The sequence below is a fragment of the Harpia harpyja genome, chromosome 5, assembly GCF_026419915.1.
Source record: "Harpia harpyja isolate bHarHar1 chromosome 5, bHarHar1 primary haplotype, whole genome shotgun sequence".
Classification (NCBI taxonomy): Eukaryota; Metazoa; Chordata; class Aves; order Accipitriformes; family Accipitridae; genus Harpia; species Harpia harpyja.
Genome location: NC_068944.1, coordinates 17,370,528 through 17,389,244, shown reverse-complemented (window position 1 = coordinate 17,389,244; position 18,717 = coordinate 17,370,528). Strand labels below are relative to the sequence as shown.

The 18,717-nt window shown below is 35.9% G+C and overlaps 1 protein-coding gene across 2 annotated transcripts in view; it reads left to right on the top strand.

Moving 5' to 3' along the window:
• The window catches only part of LOC128142187 (cadherin-7), an 82,552-nt gene that overhangs the window by 40,825 nt on the left and 23,010 nt on the right, over positions 1-18,717 (top strand). For both annotated transcript variants that reach the window (XM_052788061.1, XM_052788062.1), the window contains exons 4-6: positions 5,281-5,400; positions 7,704-7,871; positions 9,233-9,420. In XM_052788061.1, coding sequence (XP_052644021.1) covers positions 5,281-5,400; positions 7,704-7,871; positions 9,233-9,420 — 476 coding nt within the window. The remainder of the gene's footprint in view (positions 1-5,280; positions 5,401-7,703; positions 7,872-9,232; positions 9,421-18,717) is intronic.

Below are 18,717 nucleotides of genomic sequence, written 5' to 3'. Positions count from 1 at the left end.
TATAATTGGATATTAAACAAAATGAAAGAGATCACAGGATTATAAACCCAAATTAACTAGAAAGCTAGGAGAACTATAACCTTTAACCTGAAGGGTGATTATGCAAGTATAATGGTTCCGTATTGTATTTGACAAATATTTTAGAACATTATCTAAGGCTAATTGAAGTCAATCTTTTCTGGTATTTGCAATGACTTCGGGTCAGGTTCAAATTATATTTGGGTCAGGCCCAATTATATTGATTATCCTGGATAGGGTAAATATCTTGATGGCTTGTAAATCTATTCATAGCAAAACCCTCAAAGCTATGGCTTATCTGAAAAATCATAGGGCTTTTTTTTTTTTTTAAGTATTTCTCTTAAAAAATCGAGCAGTGTTATATTTCAAACAAAAAGATTGCAAATTATAGTTAAAAGAGTATTAAAAGCGTGTTCCTGTGATGTTGAAAAAAACAAGCTGATGTAAGATGCTGATCTGTTTGGCTTATAGCTGAGGGAACTGGGGATAAAAATTGCAATACCCAACATAGTTCTGGTTTTGTTTAATCTTCTCTACTCTCCAAAGATATCAACAGCTTTGCCTGTTACCCAGCACAACAAACATCTTTCCTGCCACATTTATTATTTCTGATTGAGATGGATAGAAACATTTGATTTTTATAGTAAACTAAAAAAAAAGCTTTATATCATGCTTTAATCTTTGGTACAAGTGGGGAGTGGGTTTTGAGAGCCTCAGTGAAGGGAGAGTGTCTCTCTCCAGTCACAAGCCCCCTCTGCTTCACTTTATCTGACCTTGTTGCTGGGTTGGGACCGGTCTTGGGCTTTGTCCCCAAGTGAAGGCAACCTAACGAGTCCGTGGGAGGAGAAAGAGGAGGTGGAGAGGGTAGAACCTGCTTCCAGGTGCTGTTTCTCCCCCTTCACACTCCTGGAGGGAAAAGACCATGCAGGCATTGCTGCATCAGCTCTGGGTGATACCTGAAATACCAGATGGTATGGAGCAGAACCAGGCTGGGCTGTTGCACTTAAGGATTAAGCAGGTCTTATGGATAACTTGATAGTAAAGGTGTTTAATATTTCTAGTAGCAGCTGATATCATGTAGAAAAGTGATGCCATCATGGAATTGTTTTGTGTATTACGCATATTACACATCATTAATTGATATCAGTCAATGCCTTTAATAACTGACTGCCTTTAAAGGTCTATTTTTAATTTGTTAATGTGGCCACAATTCATTTGATAAAAGTTTGTGCAGTTTCAAAAATAACCATTTGTTAAGTTCATCTGGTTTTAGAAACCAGTTTTCCCTTAAATGATTTCACCAGTGTTAAAAACAGAAGTCACACAAGCATTTCCCATACAAACTCATTTAAAAGCTTTGGTAAAATACCACACAAGTTACTAGCAAGCTTTTTAAAAAGCTCTATGCAGAGGTTTCTAAAACAATAAACTGAGAGACTTAAAAAGGTTCCCTTTGAAGGATCTCCAACTCAAAATAAACTTCAGCAACCAACTTACCTTTATCTGACCCAATCACAGGAAAGGTTGATGTCTGCAACATGTCAGAAACATTGCTGAATCTTGACTTGGGTAAATTAAGGTACATATGATGTTCTAAATTCAAGGTCCTCTCTGCAAAAACTTCTTGCTTCCTTTTGCCCTAATATCAGAATTTGTATAGGTCAAGTTCTCAGATTACTGTGATTCTGTAATACCTATCATTATCTACTAAAGTTTAAGTTAAAAATGATGGCTTAAACATTTTGGAAAAAAACAAATCTGTGCCAGCCACACAAAATTCAATGTGTTATTAGCTAGTATCAATAAAGAAATATGTGGAACACCCTTTGATTAACAGCACGGATTTCCCCTCAGTATGTGCTGCAATTGCTGAAAAAGTCTATGAAATTCCTGCATGTAGAATTCTTCTTAATGAACTGATATTCAAGCTTTGTTACAAAGACAATTGTACCGAAAAATAATTGTACAGAAAAATAATTGTAGAGGAATCCATATCTGAGAGGGAAAGACATTTTTTCAGTAAATAACCCCTATTTATTTTTTCGACCCATATCAGATAGACAAACTGTAAGAAATATTTAAAGTTGTAGTTGTGAAGCTACAGGTTATACCAAGTCACAAATGAAAGTTTGGGATAGGGCTAGTGTCCTGTTTACTCCTGCAGTTTAGGGCTCTGAACAATGCTGCCATAAACAGGATTTGCTGGGACACTCATTTTGTTGGATGGAGTGAAGGTGTAATGCCATTTGTTGGCTGTCCCATGTAACCTGTAAGTCCTAATCTTGGACGCATGTACGACAGCTGACAACCTGTGTTATGAGGTAGGGCAAAGTGTTCAGGAATAAAAAGAAGACTTAATTTCAGTGCAGGAACACGAAGTCTCCTTTTGTAAGGTGATGTAGTTGGAACTACGATGCAACTACTCATTTTTCCTCAACCTATAGATTTATTGACTATCCATGAGCATCCATAGAGCTTTATTGGTTACAATTTTTTTTAAGGAAAATAAGCATATGAATTTGACATCAATCCATTGCAAGAAAAAGTAGGACAGCTCTGTGTTGCAATGATCATCCTCTGAAGGAATTCCTGTTCTTCAAGAAAAATCTGCTTCCTCTGGGAAAATTTCTGGAAATCTTCCTATACTGATCTTTCTCTGCATTATGTTTCCTTGGAACTGATTTTCTATACATAGGACTTTTCACATAGTTAGCATACCTTATGGTAGCTTGCATATTCTTTTTAAAAAATATATTGTGCAGAAATCTCCCTCTAGGCATGGGACTTCTAGAAGCTCAAAGTTTTTGTGTGCAACCGGTAAAGAAATAATGACAATAGCAGTTGTTTTAAAAGATCTTTCCCCCATGAGGTTTGAGAGAAGTGGATTAGCACGAAGGGACTAGAAAAGTATCATTGTTCTTTAGTTGCTGGTTACACTTAAGTGGGATGAGTGCAGAAAGATTTGGTGTTAGAATTTCTTCCTTAAAAAAAACCTTTTCTAAAGGATCTATGTGTTTTAGGAGAGAGCCAATTAGATTCAGATACTGACTTTATTCATCTCATGGAATGTGGAGGGTTTGTTTGTTACATCAATAGATTTTTACAGCAAACAAGCACTTCTAAGCTTGCAGGATTTCCAAAATGTCTGTGTTGAGGTTGCAGAGCCTGTAATTTCTTTGATCTTGTATTGGTTTGGAGTCCTTGAAAGCGGCAAGAGCAAGGAGCAAAGACGTAACTGTGTGTGAGGTTTAGAAGCACTTTTGCCAATATTTGCAGACATTGTAAGCTTCATTGGCAGGGCTTAGGGACTTTGTAAATGTGGTAAGCCTGGCTTTCACAAAGAACACAGGACGTCAAATAGTCATTATGATACCCTTGTACTCAAAAGCTGGAGAGACTCTGGCAAGTTTAAAATAGGTCCCTGTATGAAATTATGTTATAGAGTAATCTGTAAAATCAGTTTGACATGCTGAATCAAAGCTCTTAGTTACCAGTGAACAGAAAATTGATGTATTTTAAGTCCCATAACTGATAAATGACTTGATGGATTAACTACCAATTTCCTTTAAACTTTCCATCTACTTAATAGTTGCATGTGAAATTTCAGGTTGAGAATAACCTTTTCCCTGTCCAAAAATATTAGACAGTCCACAAGAGAGAAAAATTGCATTTAAAATAGAATTGCAACCATAATACTTTGTCATGGATACTTCAGGAAGAGAGATCAGGAATGTGAGTTAGCTAAGCCATAACTTAAGTGAATAAAGTTATCTTATGAATGATCATTTCTAGTCAGAATTCATTCAAGCAGGTCCCATCCTTTGTAATCTGTACCATTTTATGGAGGGCTGCACTTAATCCTCTCTCTCTCCAAGCCTACCACCTGGTCCCAGAACCCATTTATGATCCTCTACTCAACTGAGAACTGAAAAGCTGAGGAAAATGGATGGGGGATGTACTATATCAGACATAAAGAATTTCAGAACTTTCTCCCACCCATTTCCTGAAAAAATCCAGATAAAACTGACAAGAATACAACTTATGTTAAGTTCACCCTGGATACTTGCTATTGCAATTTGTTCTTAAAGAGTGATTTCTAGACTTGCTGCTCTCATTTTTGCATGTCAAAAATGTGTTCATTCGGAAAATGAACGCTCTCTTTAACAAATGCTTTTCTCTAATCTTGTGTCTAAATCCAGTTTATGAAGGAATCTGATCCTCTGTTGAAGACTTTTACTGGGCATCTGCCAAATTGCTACAATATTAATTTGCAACCTAACCTCCAAATGGGTCCCTGGGCTGTTGAATGGAAGGTCTCAATGTTCCAGACAATCTGCCAGTGAGAAAAAATAATCCTTTCTAGCTATCAGAGGGCGGTGACCATGGCCAAGGCCCTGGCTCCCAAGTGTCGTTCTATTCTGCTCTCAGCATACATCACGGAAGCTGTTGTACAGAACAAAACAAATGGGAGCTGACGTGGAGAACATAATAATAGGAGCTGGATGCAGAATGAGGTCCTCACAAAATATACCCTTCTTTCTAGCCAGTTAGACATTTCAGTTTCTTATTCCTGTCAACATAGAGACATTTCTTGCTCAAGAAATGTTTATGCAGCAGATTATTACCACAACTGATACTAAAGTATCGCAGATTATTGAAGGAAATGAGTACTTCTTTTAAAAGGAATTTAGAGACAGCTCTCACCAGTTTTTCTCTGAGCTGAAACAGAAAGTCTTCAGCCATCTCTTTACAAAAGGGTAAATAATTTTATAGGCTAAAATTAATTTTATACATATATATGGGTACAATTATCAAAATATATAATACTTCTGAATGTATGTATATTTGAATCTCTAACTACTCATTACAATTTAGCACGCAGACTTCCCTTCAAAGGGAAACTTACTATATTTCATACTTAAGCATACTCCAGGCATCATCATCATTTAAGAAATATTGTTCACATACCATCCACCAACAAAAGGCAGAGATAGAGCAGGGGAGATGATACTGAGTGAGATGGTTCTTATTGCTGTGAGTCAAAGGCTGAGACTATTTGGGAAGATGGAACTCTGTAATAGCTGATACTACTGGTTTACAAAGAGGACCTTATACTCTAAGTTGAATCAGCATGGAAATGATGGACAGTTGTGATAAAGCCACCTCACACTGTTTCAGATATATATTCGCACAGCATGTTGAATAAGTGTAGTTTAGATTTTTGTATCTTTTATGTACAATAGTCCCTTAAACATTTTGCAGGTACCTCTGTGGTTCAGGTGACAGCGACTGATGCAGATGATCCTACTTATGGCAACAGTGCTCGAGTGGTTTACAGCATATTGCAAGGACAACCTTATTTTTCTGTGGAGCCAAAAACAGGTAACTTGCCATAAACTCTCTGCAGTAATGCTGAGAAAAAAGAAAAGGTGCATTAAAACTTGCTAGGAATTTATTAACATGGTCTTTTGGTTAATTGAATAAATTTTTATTTTGTTGATCTTTTAATCTCTTATTCTTCAGAATAGATTATGAAAACCACAGATCTGAGCTATGTGATGAGCAGACATTGTTGGAATGGGAATTTTTATCTTCTTGTCAATCTACCAGCACCCTGGTCTGCTACCTGTTGCCATCTTTCTGATCAATGAAAATTTCAAGAAGCTATGAACAAGTTATTTTTCAGATGTTTGTTTGAGAAATATCTAAATGTCACATAGCCAGCTTTCCTTAAGTATAGATTTAGGCATGATCGCCTCTCCATTCTCCTTCTTAAACTAAAGTTTTGTTGTGGGAAATGTATCTTTTCTTTATTAGTTTGAAGAAGAAAGCACCACGCTTCCTATCCTTATCTGATACAACATGTTGCTGCCACTTTCAAAACAAGTTACCGGTGGAACTTTTTTTTACTGTTTTCATGAAATTTTGTGAATATTTTAAGCCACAACAAGATTCAGCCTTTAATCCTCTGTTTAAAAAACATTACCCATTCTACTGTATCATTTCATAGAGTGGGAAAATAAGTTCTCACTCTGCTCAGTTCAGTTTGGTGCCTGAACTTTCACTTACACCAACATGAAGAAGAGTTATAATCTTAATTCCAGAGATGGACAAATTGAGACAGAAGAGAAACAATTTACCCTATTTATCAAAAACAATCTGTGATGTGAATCAGACCTGAAAACCAATGCTATGACCAAAAGGTCACACTGTTCAACAGCATCTAAATTTGCAGAAATAAGTACTATAATTATCTTCATTTTGCAACAGGTCCTTCTTCAGCAGGGATATATAGCACTTTCTTTTTCCCCCAATGAGTATGATTTATAGTGGTTTTCCCTCTGTCTCTCTCTCTCCCAATGTATATATATGTACAATGTATATCGTCATAATGATGGCAGACAGCCCTTGAACAATAAAACAGTAGTTTCTGCTAAATCATAATCTTTAAGGATTCAGACTGAAATGTTTGCATACATTTTCACTTTGATGTGATACTCAGATTTCCTGTGTGAATGATAATTAGCTTCCAAATGATTGGTTAATGTTGCCTGGCAATTTAAGTATGATAGAAGAACAAGCAGGTCAGAAAAAACAATGTAGAAACAATAACATTATGAAATTGTATATTAATTGTGTTTTAACACGTCTTGTAAAATGGGTGAAATAGTGCCAGACAGTCTGTTTGTGAAATAAATGTTTCAACCCAGAGATGGTTAATGGCAAGTCCTGCATTCATAAGGGAAGAAAGAAATAAAACTCTAACTAAACATTCGACAAATATCAGATGAAGAGATATGTGTCCCAATGTGCCTCTCCTTTATTTAGTTTGTTTATGTTTCCTTCACTGCTGACACTAAGTGCTGGTGGAGCAAACGGCTGCCTCTCTGGAAATCAGAGTTAGCAGCTGTACTGTGTACTGAGCATGAAATATTCATAAAGTCATCACGTTTTGAGATGGCATATTTATTTTCTGACCTATATCAACAGAACTAAAAGGACGGAACATGGAGCTTTCTTCTGGTTTTAATTTCAAATCAATTAATTACAAATTGTATGCAGATTATCAAATGGATATAACAAAAACTACTTCAGATATTACAGTATTTCCATTAATAAATCAAAAATCTCTTAATTACACTGAGCTTTAGAAGTGGGTATTGTTAAAGCAAATATATGATAAAATAAGATAATTTCATATATATGTGGAGTCTGACATGATATCAATATTAGTAAGAGTTAATGCAGTGAATGACTATTCAAGATATTGTGAAATGAGTCTTGACCTTGGAATCTTAAAAAAGAATGCAGAATATTCTGTTCTTCCTAGCTTTAAAAGAGTGGGAAATCAAATACAGAAGATGATATCTTCCAGGGAAGGGAGTGTTACCCAAGACATGAAGTCTATAGTTCAGGGAGAAGATATTTGGAAAAATACAGTCGTGGATGACACTACCCAAAGAATCTAGTACTAAATAAAAATTGCTGGGTTTCGGTGACTACTTCAGATAAGCTTGTAGTATGTCAGTTTAGGTCCTAGTCAAAACCTGTGATATTAATGTTGAAATGAATTATTTCCCCTCTTGTTGCAATCACTGATCTGCTGCAACCTTTCAAAGGCAAACTCAGCTTCCATGGTAACATTTTTGCTTGTGCAACCATTGACATATCTTGTCTTACTGCAGGTGTTATCAAGACTGCCCTTCCTAATATGGATAGAGAAGCCAAAGACCAGTACCTACTGGTTATTCAAGCAAAGGACATGGTTGGGCAGAATGGTGGATTATCAGGGACCACATCTGTAACTGTCACCCTGACTGATGTTAATGACAACCCACCCCGCTTTCCACGACGTAAGTTACTTTGTAAAAATATGACTTGTAATATTATTCCTAAACATTGTTATTTTCTTCACACGTCATGCTATTTCTAAGGAAAGAGTAAAAGTGCTCAGCTTCCATGTTAAGTATTTTGAGAATCACTGACAGCAAGGTATATTTTTATTATTCTTTATTATTATTATTATTACATTTGAAGTATCTTTTTTCTTTACCTAATATGTTTCATATCAGTTGAAATGATGTACAGCAGGTGCATTTATGAATATATTTTACTTCCTCTCTATGAATAATAGGTCAAAAAAAGATACACCTTAATAGATACTTAGCTCTTGCCAGTTGGACTTCAGGATGCATAGTTCTTTAGCTTGACTCTTAATCCTTCATATTCCTTTGGCATTTTAGCAGGATTTCTCTTGTGCATACAGCATTTCCTGAAGAGTTAATCACAGAAGAGCTGGAAAGTCATCTTCCCTCCATTTACTTTCTTTGACCAAGGTGGCTCTCATCCTAACCAAATAAAGGAGTACACAGATGTATGCTCAAACCTGAAGAGTTCAGTTTATTAATAGCATTCTGTCTGGGGTGCTTTTTTCTTAAAAAAAAAAAAAGGAAAAGAAAAAGAAAAAAAAAGCCCTTGCTAAGTAGAATAAAAATAATATGAAGAATGTATTCAAGTCCACTCCAGCCTCACCTCCAATGAAATAAAAAATAGATCTGTACATAATAGATTTCCTGTTATTTCAAGCCACCAACTGCCTGAAATAATAATAGAATAACTGAAGTTATTTTTGAAGGTGAGGGTGTTATTGGCTACAGGCTGCACTCAGATACCCTTTTGACAGCATATATATCATTTTCTACTTGAATGAAAAAGCTGGAATTTTCAAGAATGCAGATGGTGCACTTACTGTTAAAGAAATGAATATATATCAGTTTCTAGTCATAGTCAGATTGCAAACTGCCTAATGAAGATACACAGCTATAAAAGCATAAGAGTTTATATTGATATTATTTGACTTACTTGCTTTTTTTCCTCTTTTGTGGAAAACAAATTAAAGTATTTTCTGCATTGGAACTCTGTAGCAGGCATTCACCTCATCATTTGCACTTAAGTTTTGCATTATGTTTTTGCATCTTTGCCTTGTACTTCTGTCGTTGTAGGAAGGAATTATGCCCATAGTACTTAAAGTAGAGTCCATCACCAGGAAAACCTAGCAAAGAAAGGGCAATTCTTTTTAAACTGAATATATTCTGGTAGCCTGAGTAGACATGCAAGTGCATGATTTAAAGGAAGGTAGATTTTAAGAAGGCTCGGGGTTTTTTTAGCCTACAGTCCCAGAAGACTGAATTCATTAAATTTTTAAATTTCACAGGTTCATATCAGTATAATGTCCCAGAGTCTTTGCCAGTGGCTTCTGTGGTGGCCAGAATAAAAGCTGCAGATGCAGATGTGGGACCTAATGCTGAAATGGAGTATAAGATTGTGGATGGTGATGGTTTGGGAGTATTCAAAATTTCTGTCGACAAAGACACCCAGGAGGGAATCATAACAATTCAGAAAGTAAGTCTGATTTTTCTCACTGATTCTGTTTGGATCTGTGCAAGATGAGGGCAGCTAATGAGAGTATAAGCTTTTGTTTCTAAGAGCCTCATCTGCTGTGAAAGTTTCTGTTGGCATATTTCATCTTGACTTCAGTGTGTGCGTGCATGTGTGTGATTTTGAGCTTTTTAATGACTTACACTGAAAAATCTTGTGGGTTTTTTTGGCAATAGCTGTATTGTTTTGATGAGTCTTTTTCTTAAAGCTCCTGCATATACAAGTTTGGATGGGAATCCAAGCTTTAGTCTCACTTGTCCTCGTATTAAAGAGAAAATGTGAAAATATATCTTACAGTAAAAATGTAAGCTCCAAGTATAAAATGGATCCCAAATGTAATTAAAAAAAATATATCTAATTGTCTTTGGCTGATGTTGTTCTATTCAGAAGGCACACATTACTAACATTAAAATTATGTATCAGTAAGAATAGTTGTTTTACGAGATAATATACTATAGAAAAGTATTATTTGCAAAAAATGGAACTATTTAAAGAAATATTTTTTCTTCTTAGCTTTCTATATGTACAGTTAGAAAACTAACATTTTAAAAATGAAAATCATGTTTATATAAAAACATTAAAACTCAGTATTCTTACCTTGCTGCAACACATTTTAAAGAGTATCCTTTTACAAAATAAAAATGTGCTTAAATATTTTGCAAGAAAATTTAAATGTTGAGAAGAATGGGGAAAAAACCCAACACTTTAGAAGAATCTCTTCTCATAATTTCATACTTTTAATGTGTGAATGCTTGGCAATGACAATACTCAATCTATGGCCCTAACTCTGCTAAGCACTTTAATATCCCCTAAAATATGGTACTAACTTGGCATTTTAGAATATATGCAAGTATGTTCCTGAACAGGGACATATGCTTGTAGTTAATATGATTCTGTGGTAGATTTTTCTTCCCTATATACTCTTTAATCTCTGTAAACTTCACCCACCAGTTGTGGTTTTGTTTTGTTTGGGTTTTTTTTTTTCCCTTCCTCTGGTGGATCAGTTCCTTCTAAAGCAATGCAAAACTTTAGTAACATTTCTTCTTTGAAAGAAGTTAATATTGCATGATGTTGCAAAGCAATGGGCTAATCCTCTGATGCTCTGAACACCTGCTGAGAGCTGGTAAGCATCCATAGATGTCACAGCAAATGGAAGACGTTCTGCACCCTTGAAAGGTCAGGCTCTAATACGTATAATGTGAATCATCTTTTTTTAAAACAAAAACATTCATCTTAGGCTTCTTGCAAACTGTGCTAATTTCTGCTTAGCACGTTTGAAACACAAGTGATGAAAAGTTAGTCGTCTCTTTGTTCAACAGCCAAATTCAATGTGGCTCCTTCAGTTTGCTCATTTAAGGTTATTGAGCAAGGATCTGGAAGAAAGATGCCTATCGCAGAGGGATACCATTTATCAGTGCCACAGTGAGCAACACTGACTCAGCTGGGGGCTTCAGTGCTCTAATTTGAGAACTGATGAGGTCATATTAATTTTTAGTATGCTCTTGTAGTCGTGGTATTTGTTCCTGGAATATCCTGATTCCAGTGTTGTACAGTGGACCAAATAATTGTCATTTATTATTTCTATAATCACTTTAGTTAGGGAGCTGAACTGGACTTTTCAGTACTGAACATTTATCCTGGGAAGTGCTTTATGAAACAGCTAGTGGAGTTCATTAAAAAGCTTACAAAATTTTGACCTGATGAAATGCTCCAATTTGCTAATCATTTTTAAACCTAGATGCTGCTATATTTTGACACAAGAATTCAGACTTTTTTCTCTGCAGCATTAGAACTTTTCTCTCTCATTGTCCTACTGTTATGGACTTTCTTCCCTCTGCTATACGCAAAGGTGAGTCCCCATGCTGAGGGCCACCTCTCAACCTCTGGATGCCCTTCGCTCTTCACTGGGACTCCAGAGAACTTGGTGCCTTGTCCAAGGCTGACAGATCCTCCCTGCCAGCCCTGCAAGAGAACATTGGCCAGGAGGGAAGAATATAAGTGAAGAGCTCAAGCACAGTGGCTAAAAGGCAACTGTACCTTGTTCTTCTCTGGAGAACAAGTGCATAGAAGAGCATTCATGGCAGTGTATGCAGGTTAAATGGGCCTCAGCCACTGAGCCTCACCTGCCAGATCACTATGGAGTTGAGCAGAGGTTATCCCTGCATGATAATGTGTGATGGTTAGTAAGGAATCAGGGAAAAAATTAAGTCTGTAGCCTGGAATCTGCCTAAACATTTTATTATCCGGCACGTGACGTTCTGTACACCTCTGAGTGTAATTAGCTCTCTCCTTTTCATGCCCCTGAAATCAGCTGAGGCATTGAGAAACAGCTCAGCCCCCAAACGCATGCCCATCATTTTAAATTCCTCTGTATTTTTATGCTCAGATGACATGTCTGTGTACACATCAAGCAGTAAAATGCCAAGGCAGAGACTTCTGAAAAGGCATGCTTTGGTTCTAAATGCAAATGCAAGCTTTAGCTTTGCGTACTTTTCCTTCAATCATACATACAAATCAGCAAGCTAGGCATGAAAATCACCGCCAGTGTCGCTGAGCAGCTGAAGGCACTGCTTCGTTCATTTTTATGCTGGGTGTTGCAGGGAAAGTTTGGCATCTGGTTTTCGGAGTTCCATACACAAACTGAGGATTTTAATTCCTGTTTTTAAAAGGTTAATGCTTTGAGACAATTTGAAAAGTTGACTTCCTCTAAGACTTTTTTTAAACACTTAAGGAGCATCCAGTAAAAAAAAAGTTTTTCTAAAAAAAAAAAAAAAAATTGAAAGAAGTGAGATTTAAGAATTCAGTGAGCAAAGCAAGATTTTTGTATGCTCTAAGTGGATGAAATATGGAAGAAAATGCCTAAGGATCAGCAAAAATTGCAAATAAATTATTTATATATATAAATTCAGGAAAATGAACTTTTTTAAAAAAGAGAGATACCATGAATCGTGATATTAGAAAGAGAAAAATGTTACATGGCTAGGTATTTCCCAAGATTACTTGTGTATAATGGACTTGACTAATACACATATTAGTCAAGTGGCAAACAGTGAAAGGTGGCAAAACTCGTGAACGAGATTTGGGTGTGTTTAAATTTTGGTTTGGGTTGGGTTTTTTTCCACGCACATTTGAACACATTTCTTCTCTGCAGCCTATGGCACAAAGACTTCAAAACATCAAAAGTCAGCAGAAAAAATAATCATGGTTTTACTCTAACAGTGATATTCATCGAAATATGGAGCGTATTGTTCCCTCATTTATCTCTCTTCTGCATTGCTAAATCCAGGTATCTCTTTGGCTTGCATGGTTTATTCAGGATGGATTTTTCTCTAAACAGCTTGAGAACAGTGCTCTTTTCCAAATAGTAGTAGTAGTTCTGCTCATAATTTTTCTAGCCATGGTAGGACTGGGGATGGCATGTTACTGAACATGGTGGTACTGTTGCTGCCTGGTGCCTCATATCAGTCTGTACTAGCCACTAGACTAAACCTCAGCCCAAGGTAACATCTTGACAGTAGGCTGGTACTCTTATAATAACTCTCTTGACCATACAGAATCAGAAAAGAGAGGAATACTTTCTCTGTCTTTTCATCCACTTGGTCTTTATCCCTCCAAAGAGTAAAGAGTAGGATTGTACTACCTTACGCAGCACAACTAAGAAGCGTGCATGCTGTACCACTGCACAATATTTGCTGCTATATGGCTTTCCACATACTTGTGACACCTTATTTTCTTTCATCCTGGTTAGGAGGTTTGAATCAGGATTAAATGAATGAGATGTGAAGTTCATGTATTCCAGCAAGTTGCTTAAGTTCATTCTAGAAAACAAACTTTTAAAAAATATTCTTTGGGACAAGGACTAACTTATGTTCATGAATTTATGTTGTAAATAATAACAAGAGGTTAACTCTGGGTGGAATTGCTTTTTTTGTGAAATCAGTGAAGCTAGGATTTCATCTTATGACAGGAGCTAGTAAAAACAGTATTGAACCATTTACTTGGTTATTACCACTAAAAAATAAAGTCTACCTTCTTCTGCAATACATTAAGTGAATTCATTGAATTCATATGCAAAAATTTTATTCAGCACGTATCTAGGACGGTATATAAAAGAGCAGAAGTTGCTTTTAGGATGCCATGCTCTGTTTCCAACCTGCAATAGGATATGAAAAATGCTAGAAGGCAAACTTTATTTTCCAGATGCTGGTATAAACAACAAGTGAATGGGACCCATAAGCACAGTTCAGAGTGGTATTCTCAGCTTACAGGAAGGGTGGGAAAACTAGTGGGGGTCTTTTCCTGTAACCTACTATGTTCATACAATTTGTTGCCTAGTTGTTTCAAGTCACTGTGGAAACCTTCCCATTTTTTTCTTTTCCCACTTTCTCTTTTATTAAATAATAATAAAAAATGAAAAGTTCTCACTTGGTAAATGAAACAGAAGAAAGCTCTTCCTTTATTTTTATCCTGTACAGAGCAGTCTAAAGGTACCACCTGCTCAAACTTGGTGCTAGGGTTCTGATGTTGCAAATAATGGGAGCGTTTGGCTACTCTCCACCCTGTAGGCACACTTGCTGTAGTGAATTCCTAAGCAGAGCTAAATTAGATGTGTAAGTCACTTTTAAGCAGGATTTAGAAAAACATCCATCTTAGGTGATCTTTTCAGGAAAAGGAAATGTCTTGTGCAGTTTTTGAAAAGGGATTGGGCATTTATATTTCTTAGAAGTATTTGAAAATTTTATCCTAGTTCACACTGTGACTCAGTTCTCCATCTGTAGAGTAGGATCAATTCCTTCCTGTGGTTTCATTTGTAATTTACATTCTGCTACCAATGCTGTTAGCAAGGACTCAGATAATTTGCATAGCTACATTTCACAGTGGTGAGGGTGTTTGGAAGAAAAGTGTAATTTTTCTGAATATATTGGAGTTTGAAAAAGATGTTTTGGATTTGTCTCTGCAGTAGCAACCTTAGAACTGAAGAAACGTTTATGGAAGTGAATGATGATTCAGTCATTTAATACAATAAATCCTGAAGTGTCCATGCAAACCTATGTGTGTACAATTTCAAAGTGAATTCATGTTGACTGTTCACAGAATCCTGATTGTAATACACATGAATGGAAGCTTGGCTTCACTTTCTAAGCAAAATGCATACACAAGACCATATTGTTTGTAGTTTCCAAAGCATTATTACTAAAAATAGGCATCATAGAAGTACAGATCTCATTTTATTCACCAAGTTGCAGGCTATAGTTAGACTTCAGTAAAAATAACAGCTTAGTAGCAAAACATCTTAAGATAAAAACCTGATACATGATCTGTATCCACCTACACCTTTATCAAATACTTGGTGCTTAAAGTAGTAACGGTAATTTAATAATAAAAAAGGCCGCTAGTTATATTTTTATTATATGAATCATATCTGATTTTTTGGAAGGTTATGAGATCTGATTCAAACAGTTTCAAAGTCTATGGAGAGATTTTAGTGGATGTAAGTGCAAAAAAAAAAAAAAACCAAACAAACCTGAAGACTCTATAGACGGTTGTCATGTCTTACTGTAGCAAGTGACAAGCATTGAGAAGATTTCCCATGGTACAGTTATTGCTCACTTGGCCTTCATTTCTCCCCCCAGTACACAGCCCTACCACCAATATCAGCAACCAATTTGAATGTTAAAGGGAAAAATGTGAAAATAGTGTCGCAAAGTACTTTCTCATCGAAATTGACTGCTAAGAGATTATTCTAAAACCTGACTTCGTTCTAAGAGCAATGCTGGCAATTGTAAAAATGGGGGGTTTATGCATAAGCTTTTGAGTGAAAAGCTATCTTTCTATTACTGTTAACATTTCCCTTCTTTTTTTCAGCTAGAAAATTTTCTTTCAATTCTATATCAGAGTTTACAATGTAAGAATTTGAGGCTTCCATGGTTCCTTTGAGAGATAATGTGCATTTGTTTGATGGACTGCAGTTTTCACTATAAAACCTCAACTGGGCTTAAAAATGGGATTTTCACCTCTGAAGAGTACATTATTACAAAGTTACCATACAATAAAAAATGAACATTACAAAAATGGCCTTCCTGTGAATGATAACTTCATATCCAGCCTCTGTAACACAGATGACTTGTTTTGCAATTTCTTTCAGACAGGATAAAATTCTTACCCTTAAAAGAAAAAAGATAAAAATAAAAAGAAAGAAAGAAAGACACCGCAAACCCCCAGATGAGAGAAACATAAATGGATCTTGCATGGGATCTAATCAGATAACACTAATGCACAGATATTAATGAAACTGTCAAGCTGTACTGAAAGACTGAAGTATACATTGTCCATTTAACCTTCAACACTGATGTAGCGATTGGTAGACTGTTGACTTGGTATTCCATTATTGGAATCCTGTGCTTTTGTTATAGCAGGAAATAATGAAGGCATGATCCGAAGGCCAGTTAAATAATGCTCTCTGTATAACAGACATCAGTGATAATTAGATCAGAAGAAACGAGAAAAGGAAATATTTTCCGTTCACTTTTTCAGTCATTCATTAGTCTCTGTAGTATGTAATGTCTTCATTATATTATCTACAAATTGTTGAAACATTTCCACCAGGTCAAGAACTCTTGCATACTAATCATATCTTAGAGGTTTTGTTTATTTTCCCAGATTATGTTCTGCCTCAAAACCTGGTACTTCTGTAGCCACCATAGTATCTGAGCATGTGTATCTTATAGGAACAGACTGAGGAATGATGACTAGCTTTTGTAGACATTTTCACACCCCACAGGAGACAGGCTCTGCTACAAAGAACTAAAATAAAACAATATTACCGCCCCTAAATGTCCCGATCCAATGTCAGGGAAGGTTTTGATATGATTCCAAGAGCAAGGTTAAGACGCAAACAAGGTCAAATGCCGTATACCCAATAATCTTTGAGACAAACAGCTCGAGATAACAATTCAGTCTCTCACACTGTATAAGACAATACCATTTGATGTTGTAAAACCCCTTTGCCAATTCATACTTCCCCTCTTCTAAACACCAACTGTTCCCCACTGTATATGTACATACATTAGATTTTTTTATTTATTTTTCATTAACAAGGACCCCTATATCTTTTGGAAACTATTAGCAGTATGGGGTACCAGAAGATATCTGAGGGAATCCCAGGGCAGGATTCATGTTGCATAAAGCAGATGTTTACTTCTTCCAGTTTTTGAGACTCCCTTACTAGTAACTGGTGAAAAACAGGCATTCAGAAGTAGACCAGCTGATTTCTTCCCTAGAAGAATTTTCCTACACCCACAGTAAGCACCATATGGTGATTTTCTCCCATGTACATGGCTAAGTTAGAGAAGGTGAAACCTGCTTTTAGTAAGCAAGCCTGTTTAGAACATGCATCTACATGATCATTAGTTTTGCATCCTTCTCTATGAGGAAACACCTTTCTAATGAAAGTGGGTTTTGTGTATTCCCTACAAGTCTAACACTCCTGTAATCCAGTCAAATAAAGAATGATCTCTTTCTACATTGCGAGAATGAAATATGATGATTTAAAGTGTGTGTCAGCCCTTGTGATAAACATTCACATAGAAAACACCTGTTTTTATGATTTCCATTATTAAAGTTCTAATTTAGTCTTTAATCAATATAGAAACAGGGGAATGTCTTAAAAAATAATTTAAATAATATTTCATCATTATTGTGCTTAGTCTATTCAAAGTAAAATTTATATAATTTGTCCAACCACATATACTGTGCTCTATGCACTTTCTTTATTAAATCAGAATTTTCGTAATCATTTTTTCTTAGGATGACTCTGGTGTTGACATTAGTATACCATAAGAAACTATCTTGTCTGCAGTTTCATGATGTATTTCCATGTGTTTGATTAAGTATAGCTGTAATCTGAATCATACAATTTCAACAGATATCCCTGATTAATAAGAATTAATTAGCCTTCCCTTCTCTGCTACATATTTTTGTACATTCTGACTGAAAATACACTGTTCACTAAGGGCTTGCTTTTTTTTTTTTTTTTAGTTCAACAAATCTCAGCCTTTTGTCTTTGGCATTCTTCAGGTTATCATTTCTTTAATTAATATGATGCTTTTATTGGAAAATGAGAAGTCTTAAGATATTTGTGTGCTTGGTTGTCTTCTCCTTAACCTTGCTGCTCATCTGGTCATATCAGTTGCTTAATTGTTATCCCCATACAATATAGTTTCTGAGACATTTTTCATCATCCTGACACCGCATTACATTTGCATTACGGCTGTGAGGTTTGTTCCATAGCACACACATTGTACTTGAAATATAAAACCAAAATTAAAATAAAAACCAATTAAATATGCTTCAGTAATAAATACTGACCAGTTGTATCCAGTATAGTGACCAGTATCCAGACAACCTTTCTTTTATGTGTTTGGGGATCTACGGATACTACAGCACCAATTCAGTGCAAGAAGTAAACACTTGCATAACATGAAGATCATAGTATTCCCATTCGGAGAAGCCTTTTGCTGCCACATAGAGTTTATAAAAGTTCACTGCCTTTCTGAGTGTGATGTGTTGCAATTCATTTTTCATTTTTAAATCTAGACTGTGTACAGCTGTATCATAATGTCAGCATAATTGCTGACCTTAAGGTGCTCGTTTGGGATTTATCCTACTGTAACTTGATGGAGAACTTAGACCCTTGCATTTGTAGGTCAACAGATGTGTGTTTCACCTCTGCTGCTCCTCTGAGTGAGTACAGGAGTGTTTTGCAGATGCTGTCAGGTTATTGTGCAAGAACATTTCAGATCTCTGTGATGTATTCAGAATCAGAACTGCAGAAAACCTTTTGTAATCTGTTTTATACACTTGGAATTATGGTTTGAAAAGGTAGTTCAGTAACCAGACTGCAGTTTTAGAAATGCTTGGGTCTCTTACTGCTGTTCTTAATGATTAAACTTGGAATTGCAAAGGAATAGTTAGCCAGCTGTTTGGTGCAAGCTAACAAACTAAGATTATAGATACAGGGTAAATTGTGCAATATTAACATGATGCTTTCTTTCAATAATTGCCTGTGAGGTAAGATGCTTTTGTGCCTCTAAAATAATTTTCTTTATGGGACTGTCCTCCAGATCACAGATATCCTGTTAGTTGTGGAGGGAAATATTCCAAAAGAAACTATACTTTCATCAAAGAAAATTAAAGCAGAATGGAGGTGGAAAAAATTAATGTGCATTTTGTTTAATAAGCAAAACAAACCAAAACAATCTC